The sequence below is a fragment of the Dendronephthya gigantea genome, unplaced genomic scaffold (assembly GCF_004324835.1).
Source record: "Dendronephthya gigantea isolate DGI-Jeju-01 unplaced genomic scaffold, DenGig_1.0 000142F, whole genome shotgun sequence".
In the NCBI taxonomy this organism is placed as follows: Eukaryota; Metazoa; Cnidaria; class Anthozoa; order Malacalcyonacea; family Nephtheidae; genus Dendronephthya; species Dendronephthya gigantea.
This window is the reverse complement of record NW_021163152.1, coordinates 335,982-354,499: the sequence shown is the minus strand read 5'-3', so window position 1 is coordinate 354,499 and position 18,518 is coordinate 335,982. Positions and strand designations below refer to the sequence as shown.

At 36.8% G+C, this 18,518-nt stretch overlaps 1 protein-coding gene and 1 long non-coding RNA gene across 2 annotated transcripts; one reads left to right on the top strand and one right to left on the bottom strand.

Annotated features, from left to right (window-relative positions):
• The first annotated feature begins 1,967 nt into the window (after nt 1-1,967).
• Nucleotides 1,968-9,324, top strand: LOC114536646. Its single transcript, XR_003688472.1, has 3 exons — nt 1,968-2,048; nt 7,287-8,241; nt 8,456-9,324. It is a non-coding gene; the product is annotated as an uncharacterized LOC114536646 (long non-coding RNA).
• Nucleotides 9,325-11,014: 1,690 nt separating this feature from the next.
• On the bottom strand, nt 11,015-17,990 carry LOC114536665 (protein PML-like). The gene is made up of 4 exons (XM_028558016.1): nt 17,787-17,990; nt 13,609-14,610; nt 12,859-13,116; nt 11,015-11,547 (listed from the first exon to the last, which is right to left on the bottom strand). The coding sequence occupies exons 1-4, from the start codon at nt 17,839-17,841 to the stop codon at nt 11,228-11,230; spliced, it is 1,635 nt and encodes a 544-aa protein (XP_028413817.1). The 5' UTR covers nt 17,842-17,990; the 3' UTR covers nt 11,015-11,227.
• Between the last annotated feature and the right edge of the window lie 528 nt (nt 17,991-18,518).

The following is an 18,518-nucleotide window of genomic DNA, read 5'->3' as shown; positions in this document are numbered from 1 at the left end:
CTATGTAAAGTTTGCAGCATGTTTGGCGCTCATATAAAAACGTTAAACAATATAACCATGCTTTGGTTATGATCACGCTGTTTTAAAGATCAAATGCTTGTCCTATGTAAAGTTGCAAGCATGTTTCGTGCCCACATACGAACATTGACAATATAACCATGCTTTGGTTATATTGTTAATCTGCACGCTGTTTTAATGGTCAAATGCTTGTCCTATCAGTCTTAGTCCAGTGGTGAAGAGTGAAGACAATGGTCTCGTAACTTTTAAGTCGGTGACTCGAATGAGACGAATATATTTTCATTATGACTCTGAAAAGGCATTTAGGTAAAAACAAATAAATGTATTAGATAACATGAAGAATAAATACCCTGTGACTTACCCCTTGCAAACACTGAACTTTAAACTATCATAATATTCTTGTAGATTACATAACAATAAAACATTTTGACTACTCTAGCGTCCATCAAAAATCAAAATTCGCGTCGCGTTGCCGCATCGCGTCCGGTCTGTGTCGGCCTTTACGTCTCCCTGCAAATTTTAAGGCGGGCGAAATGTATGTCTGTTTCAGGTTAAGATTACTTCATGAATTCTCGAAAAATCCCTGAGGAGCTCAGGGAATGTCCCCATGGTTCTGGAGATATCACTATGCAAAGTGAAAAGTAATTGGGATAAACATGCATCAGAGGATATTTAGTGTAGATAGAAAATTGAGCGTAATCTATGTACTTAATATCTAAATTTCTACAGTATTTGTAGTTTATGTTGCAGTTTACGTTTGTCGTAGGGGGAAACCCTTTGAAGCCGAACTAGGGAATGTCCCACAGGATCAGGTAATAATCACCTACGCATTGTTTCAAATGCGGTTTCTATGATCACGCCGCAGATACAAAATTTTGTCTCATTGAAATGCTCATTTTTATTGTTGCAACGCAAAATAATTCATCCCTTAAAATTTGATCAATATACTAACCAAATGATATTATGCTAAGGCTGACTTATCGTTATCTTACACAAATTTGGAGTCAATGTCGACAGATATTTTTTCAACACCAATCTCAATAATATTAATATCCCAGCTTGCAAAAAACAACTTCCTTAACTTAACAGGTGCTAATGACTATATATGCCTTTATATGGTCATGAACTAGAATGTAAATTTCTAGAGCACAATGTGCAAGCGAGACGATCCTTGACTTCATCAACACTACTACTACGGTCTGTCGAAGCACTTGCCATTTACAGTAAAAAACAAGGGTATTGGGTTTGTTCTTGGCGCTAATCTAAAGAAAACCAAATTCCCTTTTAGTTAGCTATATACTGCGGCTTATAGAACCCAGAAGATGCGATTTGAATTCTATTTCGACTTCGTATAATGAGACCTTGTCGTGCATGCCATATGAGGTTGTGTATTGTTTACTTTAGTTTTCGGGAAATCCCTGGGAGCTCAGGGGTGTCCCTTTGGTTCTGGGAATATCACTATCCAACGTGGGAAGTAATTGATATAAACATCAGAAGATATTTAGTATCTATTAAAAGAATCGAACGGAACTTATCTACTTAATATCTAAATTTCTACAGTATTTGTAGTGTTATATTATAGTTGATGTTTGTGGTAGGGGGAAACCCTTTAAAGTCGAACTAGGGAAGTTCCCTCTGGAACAGGCAATAAAAATCAATTATCTATATAACTACGCCCTCACTGAGATAAATCCAAATACGGATAAACTAAATGTACATATTCAAAACAAAGTCAATACTGTTTCGTGCTTCAAAACATGCGTCAAGCGAGGTGTTCAACCTGGGCCCCCCAAAAAGTGACGTGCCCCAGAGTCGGTGACTGAACGCAGCCCAAGTTTTGTTTATAACTTTAAGCACAGCTCATTTCTTATTCATATGAATAAAGATCACGTGATTCTGATATATAACAAAAATGATTGCGCCGAAATTCATTCATTTTCTTACTGCTACTCAAAGAGATAAGATTAAAGAAGTATTGAACCATTTGAAGTTAAAGCGATTACCTTTTAACGCGAATTTTTGAAGTTGAGGTTTGTAATGTTTATATGTAAGGTTTTTTGCTGTGAAACTTTATTATATTCTATGCATTGTGACGGGGATCTTACAGCAAGATACAGTAACAATTTAGACCATAATGTTGTGTTTAGTTTGCACCTTTTCGCTAAGATGCTAAATTGCATGCATTATGAGCCAATATACAATGAACAACATTAGCCACTTAAAAATTACTCCTTGTTTTTTATCACCACTCCACTGGGCGGGTTTAGATTAACTAACCAAATGTTATCATTCTGAGCTTGAGGTTAATTGACACAATTCGGAATTCAATTCTATGTGAAATAAGTATCTCTTTAGGGATTTCCCCCCTTCTATAGGGAATTTCCCCTATTCTTTGGAGTTTGATCCCCTAAACTATTTAAACCTCGTATATTTGTGGTATACTTGCACAGCAGTGGAAATTTTTTTTGCACATATAGTTTTTGTTTTTTGTTTAGTTTTTTTATTTGTTTAATTTTATATTCCGGTATACATTGATACAGTGGCCTCTTAGCGTCAGTTCTGGTCCATAGCAATGGGAAATTAGCAGTCAATGTACCTGTGTATTTCAACACCACGTATTAACGTCTGCACACGCGTTAAATTAAGAAAAAATATGACGTCTTTTATCACTTTCTTCGCATTGTATGGAAATTTGTTTGTGAATAAGCAATTAAGGCTTGTATAGATTATGAAGAACGTGCAAGTTCGAAACTAGATTTCAGCGGGCTACTACAAGGAGCTAGTTGTGGAACTGTGAACATCAACATTAATATCAGTAAATAAATCACTGTCTTTATGATACAATTGTGTGAAATGTTTAGTCAAAAGTGAATATTAATCAGTAGGGTAATTAACACTTTATCTTAGTGTCATTAACATTGTAGTGCAATCATTTTCTTTGTTGTGTAAAACGTATTAAGAAAACTCCTTGTCGTGTCTTCGAATTTTGGCTCATGAATTTTAATCAGGGATAAATTAGAAATCTGCCGGGAGATTTAGAGTTCTGCCCGCTAAAGCCGAGAATAGGGAGGTTAAGATCTACTTCCACTACCAGTACCGATACGAAAATACATGACGTATTACAGCTAGTTTGGCAGGGCGGAAATTTTAAAGCGTTAAGATTGTGACTTCCGTAAGAAGTAAATAAACATGGCGGAATATAGCGGCTGTATTCACATCAAAAACTCTAATCACAATCCTTAAGTCTCACCAAACAAAGCAGAAACATTATACAACTAAAAACTAAATAATATTATTTGAAAACTACTGCAGAAAATGACAATAATACAGTAAATATAATTCGGTACTTCGCCTACCTATCCACTTCCAATTTCAGCCCCAAAACGGTACTCGCTACTTCCAGTGTTGTCAAATTTTGGACGATTGTTACGTTTGCGCATGCGCATGACTGATTATTGGTATCGGTACTCGTAGTGGAAGTCGATCTTGACCTCCCTAATATCGCAATTAAACCACCCGGTGAGAACAAAAGAACCCGAGGTGATCATGGTATTAATGATGTTAAACCATAGGAACCCCAATAAATATTGTTGAAAGAAAAAGTAAATAGTCCAGTTACGTTGCGAGTTCAGTGACTTCAGTGATCGCGAAGCATAAACATACATACGAAGTTTACTCGCAAAATTTCATATCAAAACAACGAGAATCCCTCAAATAAATTATCACAAATACATTTTAGATACTCCAACAACATTATTCCATTAAAAATATTTTAAAAAACAAATGAAAATGCACAAAAAATGTACAAAACTTTTGCCTATTTGCCGAAAAATATCGTGGGACCATGCGAGACATAAAATGCGGTTTGAGGAACGAATCTGATTGGTCAAAAAAATAAACAAACGACGTGTGCTTGTCAAGCATACGGGGGGTAAATTTAAAGTTTAAAGCAAATTGAAAAACCGGTTTAACCTTTGCAGTCTTCTTAAAATTCTAGCCCATTTGCGTTTAAAACGTTCGCATAGAAATGGTATGTATAAATTTTCAACAGGTATTTATACAAACTTTAATTTTTTTGTGTCTTCACGTTTTTTTTCAACCTGCTTTAAACTTTAACTTTACCCCCCGTATGCTTGACAAGCACACGTCGTTTGTTTATTTTTTTGACCAATCAGATTCGTTCCTCAAACCGCATTTTATGTCTCGCATGGTCCCACGATATTTTTCGGCAAATAAGCAAAAGTTTTGTACATTTTTTGTGCATTTTCATTTGTTTTTTAAAATATTTTTAATGGAATAATGTTGTTGGGGTATCTTAAATGTATTTGTGATAATTTATTTGAGGGATTCTCGTTATTTTGATATGAAATTTTGCGAGTGAAATTCGTATGTATGTTTATATTATTACAAGAGTTTCCATCCTTCTCAATAACTATATATTTATATGCTTTGCGATCACTGATGTCACTGAACTCGCAACGTAACTGGACTATTTACTTTTTATTCAACAATATTTATTGGGGTTCCTATGGTTAAACCGAAATTTTTGTTAAACCGAAATCAACACATTCCGAACGCAGATCACTAATCTGTGATTACCACTAGTAATTTAAAGTTTAATTGCCGACAACTTGCGCGACAGACTACGTTTTTTAGTTGTCGATAACTTTTAGTTGTCGATCACAAATAGTTGTTGACAACTAAATCCCTAGCCTGCGCTGCAGACCCATGCCCGAAATAGAAAGGCGGGGAAAAAGAGGGTCTGCGTATCAGAGCCGAATTTCGTGTACTGTAATTACTCCGCCTGCGTATGCGCGGCGGAGTCTTAAAATGCCATGGTCTTTTTTCCTTTTCGTCGTAGTCGTAGTTTTGGGCGACAGAAGTTGGCATTTCTACAGGTAACCCAAAATATTTTGACCGAGAAGCCCTGGGTTACACGGATTAATTATGTACATCAGTTGGCATTTAGGGAGGTTTTGGGGTGATTTTGTGCAATGTTTATTTTTCTTCGAGTCCTTGTGCCTCGTGTTTGAATCGACGTTCTTTCCTTGTGAAAAATTGAAAAATATGAATGTCGAATTGAAAGAGCTTTCAGAACCATGTTCAACAACTACAAAGGTAAGTTGTTAAGATTTAGATCGTATTCATATGCTGTGGCGGTAATTGCATATTAGTAAACCCAAGATTTTTTGTTTTATAGTTGATTTAGTTCTTCACATTGACGTAGTGTTTTAATACAAACTAGGTATATACAAAGTACTGTTTGTTCTCAGGAATTATACATACTACAAGTTTAGCGACACTGCATGTTTAAGAATTCGATATTTCTATTTACTAGAGTCTATTTTAAATGTATAAATGATTATAAAGCCTGGTCGAATTGTAATCAGGACCCAACATTTTGACAATCCAGTCTTTGGCAGGTGACATCATCCCTTGGGTATCTAAGAAGCTTTGATTCCAGCTTTAGATCACCCCTGATGAAAACAGTAGACTGGACTGTCGAAACATTAGGTCCTGATTACAATTTGACCAGGCTTTGTGATCATTTATATAAACCAGAGTAGCGAGCGATAACAGGGTTAAAAGGGGGTATTAAAACTGTTCCTATTACAGGATTGATTTGCCAAACTTATAAAACTTTATTTTTGATTTTTGTTCTAATTTACAGGTTTTGGTGCTCATTTGCAGGAAGTTGCAAAAAAAAATTAATGTCCCTGAGTGTGAATTCCATGAATGCACATTTGAATACCAAGTCACATTTAAATACCAAGTCACATTTGAACTTTAGATGCCAACTTACCTTTGAATGCCAACAATGAAGTTACAATGAATAAAGTTATATTAGTTAATGAAGTTACATCAGTAAACAAAGTTAAGCAACTGAATGAAGTTATATCATTAAATAAAGTTACATCAATGAATAAAGATGCATTAATAAATAATTTCATATTAATGAATACAAAATGTATAACAAAAAATCCCAAAAGTATGACAGACAACAGTTTGACAGGCAACAGTACAAAAAGCACCTCATTTTATAACCTGTAGTGTTTTCTCACCTGCAGGCGGAGTAACGCCTTGAGCAGGCGTCTTGTTTATGCAAAATGTGACGTAAATTGAAATTAGTAATTAATTTTCGCATTTTATGCACGAAACATTTATGATCAAATTTCACAATTCACATGTTCGTCGATCTTCCTTTGAGTCTGCAACAAAAACTTTATCGTCTTTTTGATCTTCATTAACAATTTGCAATGTAAATGCCAATGTCGAGTACTCACGAGTGTATCCTTTGTAAAGAGATTATCGGGAGAGCGAAGGACAAATACCTAGTTCAAGGACGGAGCAAAGAAGACTTTGTGTTTGAGCTTAACAGCTTGCCGTTTGTCGTTGACTCCCACGAAAAATATTTTTATTATTCCACTCTAAACCAATCAAAGCTTTGTTGATCGTGAGTAGCCAATCAGGCTTCGTAATAAAATATGTAGCCAATCACACAGCGTCCCCCAGATTCTGGGGATAAATAATTATAGAACACGGAATTTGGCGCTGTTACATAGACGTTATTTCTGCCATATTCCGTCTATGCGTAGACTACTAAATCCCTAGTCTGTGGAGGCCTTTAGTTTTTAATGGAAGTAAATACTGATTCAATGCATAAGTTGCAGATTCAGTCATTAACAAAATGTATAAGAGTATTTTTAAACTTTGGCTTATCCACCGTTTAGGCTGAACGCCTTTCGACTGAACAACCGGCCCCAGAGAGCCTTTGTTTGGCCACGGTGGGAATCGAACCTACGATCTTTCGTTTGCTAGTCCAATGCTCTTTCAACCGATCAGCTACTAGGTCAAGGCAGTTCGAGTAGTTGATATTTCGAAGCTGAATTAATCTAGTCCCTTCTGTATCTGTGCGTCTTAAAGTGATAGTAATGGTGCATAAGACTCTAATATAATTTCATACACACCTGAGCCTTATATGCACTATTATTATTTCTTGCGCTTTTGTGCGGTAATAAATAGTCCTCAGAATAATCCCTGGATAAAACTTCTTGAACATTCTGGCCGCATTTATTCTTAGTTTCTATAGAATGCGATGTTTGTTCATGCGTTTTGAAGACACACAAAGAGTTCACTCCTTTCCACCGCCATTTTGAGCCTTCGGAAACGTTCGGAAAAAAGCTTTCCGATATCAATTAATTAAAGGCAGAGTTGACGTTTATCGGGGGATTTTGTGCGCTTACAGCATTTGCTTTTTATTGGTATAGGACAGAAAATTACTTTGTCAAAAACAAACATGGCGCAACAGGAAATGCCGAGAGAATTTAGGCAAGATGAACAATATGAAAATGATATGGAAAATGTTGAAGATTTTCAAATGGTGCAGCGTAGGGTTGTCGCATGCCTACAGACACGTCAACGAACTATTAAAGTCTTCAGAAGTATTGCTAAAGAGGCTGATACCATTCAAAAGGGCTGTTTTGAGACAAACCGGGATGCGAATATAACTTCAGCAATTGGAGGGGTGTTTGGAGTTTTAGCCGGTGGTATAACACTTCTCACAGGTGGCACTGCAGCGCCATTCGTAATCGGTACATGTGCTGGAGGAATTTGTTCTTTAAGCGGTAGTTACTCGATTATAATGAATGAAAAAGAGCGAGTTAAGCGCATGAGCGATTTGGAAACGAGGTTAACGAACCAAATAACCGAAGACAATAAAGCAGTAGAAGATTTTAAGGCCATTACTTGTAGGATACGAAATGGCGATTATGGAAACCCTTTCCGTATATTTCGCGATTTACACGTGACCGCTGTTTCTTTGGGTATCGCTCTGATTGTATATGACGTGGGATTTGCACTTCCGCCAATATTTTCTTTTCTTGGAACGGTAATGCAAGACATTCTCTTACAGTTGATGCCAAAGATATTTGGTGCGGCATTTGGAAGTACTGGGCAGGAAGCCGCAAAAACGGCGGTTAAAGCAATTTCAGAGAAAATAACAAAAGAAGGAGCAAAGAAATCAGTAAAAAAAAATAGCAGAGGAAACAGCTACGACAGTTGCTAAGGAAGGAATAAAAACAGCAGCAAAGAGGACAGTGGGTTTTGGTCTCCTTACGTGCGCGTGGGAAGGATATAACGCGCGCCAGAATCACAACGCCTCAAAAGAAGAATCACAACTTGGCAAAGAGCTGCGTGAACTAGCAAACGATATGGAAAATAACGGTAAGGACTCGTATACATAACGGTAAGGACTCGTATACACTTCCTATCTACATACATGATCTCATTAAAGTTCAATATAACAAAACAGTTTTTTCTATCACAAAACAGTCGCAGTCAGAGAACGACAGCTAGAAGTTCGATTTATGCTGTTGCCAAGGATGCATATCAAAAACATAATTATTTCACATACATTCCTCTACTTTCATTTATAGAGAGAGAACAGCGGTAAAGGAAGGTGGTGAACGTGCTGAATAAAAGTTGATTCGAAAGTTGTTTAAAACACACTTAAGTTTAAATCTCAGTTTGAACTTAGTGGGCAAGTTCTGAATCAAAATTGAAATTGGATTTGTATCGAGTTATTTAAAATGAAAAAAAAGAGAATTCTGACTACCGCGCAAAAGACTGGGGCGAAACTGTGTGCTGATGTCACAATATAGAAACTCATCTGAGGCGACATTTTAGCAAACAGCGCAAAAGTGGTTACTCTCACTAATTTATCATAAGCACATCTAAGTGGGCACAATTTTTGAAAAATATAGCTAAAGAATGTAATAACAAGGTGGCGTTCTGGGTTATATACGCGCGATTTGATGTTTTGTTTGCGATAGAAGGAGAACCTAAAACCCTGGGTACGAGGTTGAGAACCTAAGAGAAGCGTTACATTTCCCAATTGTTATCGCGATAATTCTCACATGGTTTCCTCGTTGTGTAAGTGTTTGTCGAACTAAAGTAATTTCTTGGGAAGCGTTTGGGGACACTTATATGCAATGGAAAGAAACCAAGAGAAGAAAAACAGACAAGCGTGGTTCAATTACACACTACTACATAAGTTACACGTTTTAGAAATACCCGAACTTAATAGTACGCGCAACAGGAAAACCTTAAACAAAATGGTATTGATATAACGTATAAAAATACAGTGCAAATGTCAAGGTGAATTGTATGTGCGTAATTACAAACGACGACCGATATAGACAAAGCTTTAGAAAACAAAGTTCCAACAACATTTCGGAGTCTGGTAACATCTCTAAACTTGATAAATACATATTTCTGCTAAATTTAATCACAGATTGTAGCCTGCAAAGCATAATTCCGCTTCTCTTGCACTCTACAGGGTGTCCCAAAAAACGAAAACTATTGAAATCACCCATAACAATGTAATTGTTAGAGTTTGAATGCCCAAGCACTCTGTTGGGATCCACAAGTGTGTAAATGTTTGCCATAAGCATTTTTATGCATGCATATGATGCAGTAAAATTTGCCCGTACACGAAAATGATATTTATTAACAATATTTAAATGTGCATCTCAATCACCATGACCTTTGACATGTCCCCTTTCTCTAGCAACACAAAGTCAAAGCATCTAGCATTTCAGTGAGTTGCATTAAATCCCCACGGGTTAAAATTCGTGCACACGGCATTCAAATTTTAACAATGAGTGATTTCAATAGTTTTCGTTTTTTTTGGGACACCCTGTATACTATATTTATTTATTGGGCACAATATACAGGTTTCTATTGTGACGTATTAATCACCAGTTTTCTTCTGTTGAGCAAAAAATTTTTATTTTATTTATTTACTTATTTTATTTATACTCTTCGCATGTTTGGCTAGCCCCACAGAGTTTTAACACCAGTTATGGGGTCCCTTGCTTACAATACAGTTATACTAAATAGTAATAAGAATATTTACGTGAACATTAGTGGTGGACATTATTACAAAATATTATACAATACAAGGCTGTTTCACAATTGCCGTTAAAATTAGAAATTTTAAGGCTCATTACTCTTCGAAAATAAGCTAAATTCAAAAACTGATTTTGATTTTCGTAATCTGCGTTTCATGATGATTATAATGATAACTATATAAAGTCGCATTGAATGACATGAGCAATAATACTGATTCAAAATTGCATTGTAGCCAATAGATTTTGTGTATCAATATGAACTACCGATAGCGTGTTATATTACTTATATATATTGAAGCCATCAACGCACATCACGATTGTTGTTAATTTACACTAGCTATATATAATACCACGGGAGGAAATAATGAGTTTTGTTTTCCTACAAGTCTATTGAATATGGTATTAAATATTTGTTATACAAAAAATACCCCCTAATGAAATGAAGCTTCTAAATGCATGATTAATGCACTGGGGCCGGTTGTATGAAAGCCAGATAGCGCTATCCACCGGATAGTGATTTTTCGTCCGTTCTAAAAATGCTGGAAAAGCGATAAAATTTCATTTTTGGAACCAGCAATTATTAAAGAGGATACTCGATTTAGAAATACTAAGATTTAATCAAAGTTATAGCAAACAACGGGCGATTCTTAAGCGATTGAAAAAACTACTATCCGGTGGATAGCGCTATCCGGCTTTCATACAACCGGCCCTGGTAAATAGTATAGTACCATTACGTTAAGGCATTGCCTCGTGAAATATCGACAGGTCTCGGGTCCACAAAACATAATATCTACTGAGTTCTCGGTGAATAAGTTTTTATTATATACCACTTGTCAAAGAAAAACCAAAATACAAGGTAAAAAACGAAATATCTATTCATAAAAGACATTTCAAATTGATAAACACTTAACAGTCTAAAGGTCGCATGTCCAGGTGCGCCGCACGTAATTAAAGTTGTTATTTTCCATGGGATAACACGTTATCAAACTCTGCAGGGGGTCGCGCTGGCGACACCAAGCAGACGACGTCATTCTCGCATGATTCGCTCTCGACCAATGAAACGCTACGGCAATATCTTGTCCCCTTAGTTCTGGGAATATCACTATGAGTATGTGGCTAATAAAATACCGAAATATTATGTTTGTATTTCGGTGGTATAGTCATAGACCACCGACGGAGGTCTATTCGCCAGTGACACGTCTGAGAATGTAGTATATACATTGTCGTGACTGTGTATATACAACATGTAATTGGGTAGACAATATTCTTCATATAGAAGTAGATTCAACATGTACGTTTCAGTTGAAAACTTCAATTTCGGTTGTATGGAAAAATGGCTGACCAGCAAGGAGGTTCATTGCTTCTTCACTGCTGGCATAGACATAACCAGCTGGCAGTTGATATGTGTGCCCAAAATTTCCGGCGGATGACTGATTAAGTTGAGGTTTGTCGTGGATGAACAAATCATGACCTCCACCAAAGACTGGTCCATAAGCTCGGGAACAGTAGATTGCATACCGCTCCTGACCTTGTTTGATGTTGGCAATAAATGGGGCAAGGTTGTCTTTGTTTCGTAAGGAGAAAAGAAACGAGGAGGTGGATTGACAGTATCTATTGCCTTAAATTGATGACAAAATAAACAAGTTTCGTTATATCTCATTCAAAAAGCCCATGATACAAAGTAAAAGTGGAACAAGTCATAATATAAAGGCCACCATGCATGACCATCTTTTGTATTTGAATCCGTTGTGTCTCAACTCAACTAACACAAACATAAAATAATAAAAGTATTATACTTATAAGAGCACAAATACTTCTTTTGATTTTCAATAGCAATATCTTTCAATTTATAGAGTTAGTTTTTATGGCTGCAAGCTAATTTATGTTAAATGTACAATTGCACACTTACTATAGCGGGAACTTGTTTAAATAAGGAAGACAATTTAAGATAAATTCAATATTGCGGTATCGGCTGTGATGCAAAACGATGGACAGGTAGCAGCGAGATTTGTGTAGTTGGAACGAGAAGGGCCTGTACCTTACGTTTATTTTATATCTTATTGTATTGTACTAGAAATACATTGCATGCAAAGTCCCCTCGCCTGAAGCAATAAACATATATTTCCATCACTGAAATTCTATAATACTCGTTTCTGCTGAATGATCGAAGTCGTAAAGTAAACTCCTATATCTTGGTACAATTTATAAAGTTGACTCTCGAGCTATCAAATTCGACTATAATCATAATTGTGCTACGAATTGCTTTAAATACTACAATTTTTAGCGAAATTTCAATTACTATTTAAACAAATTCACCTTTAAAAAAAAATACTTTCCAAATCAAAATCATTTCAACGAGATTGACGAATAAATTCAAAGAGGTGTCATACATTTGTTGATAAATCAACATAAAACAATATACTTGTATGCTTTAAAATACAAAATCTGCCCATTTACCTGTTCAAAAACACTTTAAAAATGCTTCAAAATCGTAGATTTTTTACCATCCATTTAAGTTAAAATTTTTCTATCCAAAGGCATCTTTTACATTATATTTTAATCAATTTTACGATTCAATTTTTCGTATATTTTTAAGACTATCCAAATGAAAAATATTATTTAAAAAAAGTTTTATAATTCAAAATATCAGTTATGCTGACGTGACCCAAATTTCAATTTAGCCAATCGCACGTTTGTAAATGTTTGCTAGTTACCAGTTTTAACTCGTCTTATACTCACGCATGCGCATAACTTACAAAAACGCCCAACGTCCATGGCATAATGGCGGACAACTTTCATTTCGCATTTGCATTCCCGGGCGTAATTAAAATCTCCGGGCGGAATTAGTACCCTCGCCCGGTGCTTCGCACCGGCTCGGGGACAATCAGTATAAACCAGGTCCAATCTGATTTCCTCCTATCCGTCATACCTGTTATACCTAGCCAGTTTTGGTCAGTGTATCCACCAAAAATGAAGTTATTTGCTTTCACCAAAACCACTGTTGGTCCTTTATTGTCACAATGTCTGTGAAAATCCTGGGCACTCCAACCATCTTTTGAAGCACGGTAACAAAGATTCCATTTACATTTCTCGCCCAACCATTGCTGAAGTTGCTTCGTTAATGATATCTCTCCACTCAGAATATTGGATGAAGCTCTTAGATTCGGATTGAGAGAAACTGGATCAGCTGCACGATATTAAATAAATTTGTTTTTAAAACTTCCAAACAATTCAAACAAAATCTTTTCACATAGGGTGGGAAACAGATGATTGTAGAAGGTTCCTATTTGCATCCTCACAATTTTCAAATTCCTCCTATATGTACATCACACTTCATATGTTGTAATATATGTTAAACTACGGGCGATGTCAATGCATTCAGACATTCTCTAACGTTGAACATTTAACAGGGCAGGGGATGAATTTAAAAGAGTGGGGCAGGGAAATGTATCGATATTCTTATCATCAATACGGAGAGTTTCAATTACAAACTTCACTTAAAAATCGCAGAAAATAATGAAACAAAAAATAAAATAAGACTCTATCGTGTCATTCACAACGGGTGGATAAAAATTGCATCCAAGTCAACAAGGAAATCAATCTTTATCAAGACCGAACTGCGGTAGTTGTATTTGGAAATTGAAAATACACACAATTTTAAGAAAATGATTGTAAATACCTTCTATGTGTCCCATTATACTAACTAGTTCATCAACATTGATGTCACCAATATCACCAGGTACAAACCGAATGCCACCATGATTTAAAGGCGTCATATCCTTTGGTTGTTCACTAATCAGCTTCTCAATATTTTCATCAATCTCTTTTTGCAATGAGAGAATTTCTTCAACACTTCCTCTTTTTAAAAGATTTCTTGGCAAGGAAACTGAAGCTTGTACTTTATCAAGAAAATCTTTAATTCCATCGTGTTGCTCGCTCAGTTCACTGTACAATTCTTTATAAAACTTGTCCACTTCTTCGTTCATTTTCTTCGCTCTTTCACAGAGTTCATCCGTTATAATCTTCAAAATCTTTTGTTTCTGCTCTTCGATTTGGTCTTTGGCAGACTCAGCAATCTTTTTGAGAGCCTTCATCACCTCACAGACGTTTTTTAACGCGCCCTTCCCTTCCGATACTTTTTCATCAAGGATCGTGGAGCTTGACTGCAAGGTTTCTCTTTGTTTTTGTGCATCACCGCTCACTGCCATACACGAATGCTCTGGTTTCTGGTGATTTAACACGACACAGTGGATACAACAAAGTTCCCTGCATGTTTCACAATAATATTTGAGCATTTCTCCTTCGTGCTTCATGCAGTAAAGCTTTCTCTTTATTCTAACTTCGCTTTCGGAATTGATCAGTTCTTGCATGGACAAAACATCGTGGCTTGACTGTTTCATTGGCACCAGCCAACTGTCGTGAGAATCCGAACATTTCTTGCATAAAAAAACCTCACATGTCGCGCAGTGATTGATGGCAGGTTCTTGGCAACGTGAACATGCGGCTGACGCTTTCGCCTTTTGTTGAATCGTCAAATTTTCCAACATGTTTTTAATAAAACAATTGCTCGCCATTCCACTGATATCCTTGCTTGTTTTGAGCATGAACTCTGAGCGACATCTGGGACATGGAAATATCTCGATGTTCTGATCCTCACCACGGAGGCGTTCAACATACCTCACTAAATAACAAATCAAGATAGATGTAAGATTTAATTTTGACTTATCCAATGTTTAAGCTAAACGGGCTCGATACAACCGGCCCTAGAGGCTCTTATCACAACTGCAATGTATTATTATTCCAAAGTCCAGGCAGAATAAATAATTTACCATAGCTTATTTCAAGCAAAATATTTGGCTAACAACGTCGAGCGGACCGCGTCGTATATTTTAGATCGAAGGCGCGCTTGCAAAACAAAACAAAAAACACCATACGTGAGAGATATGAAACAACTACAGCGTGAGATTTGTGTCAAAACGCAAGTGGAAGGCGATATCAGAAATTCTTAGCACAAATGAAAACTAAGTAATATCTTAATGCAACGACAATTTAAAGTACGTATATTTAGTATATACCCTTACCCTTAAACCTACCGGGCCGGGCAAGAGGGCCCGGGGCAGGAGGATATAGCCTTTCTTTGATATAAATGTTCGTGTGTGCGGGGGGGAGGGGTGTGCGGGGGGGGGTAATTAGCACTCCCAAAAGCACATAAAGAATTGTCATACATTTTGGCCATCATCAGAACACATTTTAACACTCGCTACGCTGAAGCTAAAACGAGTTCAGGCCAAAAACTGAAAACACATTTATCCCTGCGAACATCAACTCTACTGTTTATATTACCCTATAAATGTTAATTAGGTTGTAAGCAGCGTGTTCACCTAAGCATATCAAATACTAATTTATCAGTCACACTAAAAATTAATCAAGGCTTAGTTTCCAATACCGCGCTCAGGAGATTCAGCATTGCACTCGGTCAAACAAACATGTAACCGCACAAAGCATATAAACATTTCAATACCTAGACATCCTCTGCAGAAACTATGAACACAAGTCAGGCTTCGTGGGTCATGTAAAATATTTGAGCACAACGAACAAGTGAGAAGATCTTTAATTTCGTCTACATCTGAACCATCGGATGAGGCACTTGCCATTTCTGTTTTATTTCACAACTTGGAAGAAATCCAGTCTTCTTTTGAATCGAATCACGTAAGTAACTCTTGCCAGTTGTTATCAGTCGCCAAATGCCTGCTTCAAAATTACGCCGGAAGTATAATTCTAGAACTTGAATAACCGGTCGGCGTTAGATCCTATCGAACTAACGTACATGACGTCATAAATTTTGCAATAACAGAAGTATAATAACAGAAGTCTTACATGAAGTCTTGCTAGAGCTGGTTCATAAAAATGATAAAATAAAAATGGCGATGAATGATGATACATTTATACATTTATAAATGTACACGAAAGTGTAAATGTCTGTTACCCTCATACCCAGTATAGTAGTGATCATATACTTATGTAATAGTATCTCTGGCTTTACCTTAATTACGGTTAGGGTTAGGGTTATTGAAAATTTTATGACGTCATGTACGTTAGTTCGATATGATCTAACGCCGACCCGAATTAACCTTGACTATTTTTAGTAGCTAACCCGCGATAAGGCTGTGGACGTGAAATAAGTCAAATAACAAGCGAAAAACAACTGGGGGAATACAAAAACAAAATATGACAATCAAAGCGGCAAGAAAAAACAGGTTGTGGTATACTTACATTCCTGCTCGTGCGTCAAGTCCTACGAATGTTTTGTTCATTGTTGAGGTGTAGTGTAGAACTCGTATCTGGTATGTCCTTAAGGTCTGTTCACACGATCCGATTTTGTTGGATCCAATTCGCTTCTGATGGATGTTTTATAGTCTGTTGTGTTGTAATGTATATGAGCAGCAAATCGACTGAAGCCAATGCAATACTGCTTCATAAATAACCGACTATGTAACCGAACACGTGACAAGATCTTTGATTGCGTCAACCGGATTACTAGCAAACCTAAACCGCTTCTGATGCGCTCTCCAAAATTATGAAAATTTTCTATGAAATATCAAAGGCCAGTGAACTAAAACGACAACTCGGCCGTCACCTTTGAAGCCAATTAGAAGTAAGAATCGGGTTATGTCGGCACGGTTGAAAACCGCGCCGACAAAAACAATAAAAATGGACTGGCACTAGTACTAAATTGCGGCCAAAGACCCAAGTTATTATTCATCACAAAACATACAAGCATGTCGAGACCATAAATCAGTAATAAAATGTACTCCCTTTGCCTCTGGCAATCCGGATTCCCTCGGATTTATTTTCATATCACCCTCAAAGGCTGTTTTTCAATGCGTTTTCAATGTTTCAATGCGCTTTAATTGTCCGCGCTTTTGAATATATGCATGCTAATGCGGGCGAAAGCGCGCTTCGCAAGCGCGGGCCGAATGGACGTTGATGGAAAATTGCCTTAAAGTACCGTAATATTTGTTTCACGTCTCGTCCGACATTCCTGTGGCGTAGTGTAAACAGTAGCCGAACCTGGTACGAATATTTACATAATATTCGATGTAATCCTGTATAGTTTAAACAAGATCTTCGTTTACTTAATTTACGACCCAATTATTTATAAATTTTGTAATGTTTATTTTAGTCGCAGGTCCAGAGTTTCAAAATATTTGTTGTGACATTCCCAGCTTGAACTTGGTAGTAATTCCATGTCCCCAATCCTCGGATATAATCCTAATTTTATACCTAAACCTGACCTTACCTTTATCCAACCACCAACCTTAAAGGTAATATTTAGGATATAATTGTTAACTCGAAGTTAATTCTGATGATTCGCAGTGATCAATGCTTGTACAGGCCGTAATCATAAGTTTTAAACGGCCAGCTAATTAAATTATTTTTTAAGGATCATCCGGGAAACGAATGCCTAATTTTGGAACATTTTTTTAAAGGAAAATCGAGGACACAACAAACGCAAAACGCGAAACCCAATAATTCCAATAATATCATCCCATTAGCGTGATGTTACCATTGTCACTACCCAGGAGATAACCTCTATTTAGTGGCCACGGCATGGCTAAAATAGGTACCCGTGCCCATTTCATCCATGCTCGCCTTTGCATTGGTAGCCTGAACACTAATAAAATTAGGCACGGGTAACCATTTTAGCCGTGCCGTGGTAATACATTGACTGTAGTGTAAACGGGGCTATATAGACAGCTTACTCTTTTATTGTTTAGTTAAATAATAACAAAAAATCAGCGACCTTGCACTGTGTGCAAATGGTACAAAACGTTTGCTGTTTACAACTGAACTCACCGGTGACAGTGGGAAGTGAACAGAGCGAAACAGCATCGTTTCCCCACAACTCCATCTTTTGTGTCGATGATGATGTTACATAACTTGAATTCGGGTTTAACCTATTCAGATAACACGCAAGAACACATGCAATAAATAAGCTTCCTTGAATATGCAATTTCTGAAACAAACACCGTTCTTTTTTAAATAAATGCTTTGTATTCTGGAATTTAATATTGGGTACGCACATGTAACTATGCAGGTGCGGATAATTGATAGATCAGTGTTAATCCTAAATGGGCCAAATCTGTTTAATGTAATATATTTTTACACAACAGTTGCATTTTTTGTAGTGTGCTCTTGGTGACAATCATGGAGATTAATTCGTAGATTTTTTCTCAGATTCGTAGATTCGTTTTTCAAATGTCTCCCTAGCCTTTTTAACAATGTTGCTATGCGCGTGAAATTACAGTTCAAAGATTTTTATATGCATATGATTAGTGTGTGGGGGGAAGTTGAATTATATACCAGACAGTGGCGAAGGTTAAAGTATTAAACAATTACTGGTAAAGTTTACATGCTTTAGACTTAGCGAAAGCTCTACGTCGACCATTGTACGCCAAACAATGGTATCAACGAGGCCTTTGACGGAATTAGATGCTCCAAAATCTCGATATTGCACCACATGGCGTGTACATCAGTCTGGTCGTACCTGGATAATTTCAGCCTCGTGTGCTTTCCATTGCCTGGTCA

Excerpts from the sequence above, each read along its gene's own strand:
- LOC114536665 (XM_028558016.1), bottom strand. The coding sequence starts at position 17,841 with ATGGAGTTGTGGGGAAACGATGCTGTTTCGCTCTGTTCACTTCCCACT. Across the intron at positions 14,611-17,786 it reads TTCACTTCCCACTGTCACCG|TGAGGTATGTTGAACGCCTC; the intron begins GTGAGTTCAGTT and ends TTTGTTATTTAG. Across the intron at positions 13,117-13,608 it reads TATAATGGGACACATAGAAG|CTGATCCAGTTTCTCTCAAT; the intron begins GTATTTACAATC and ends AATATCGTGCAG.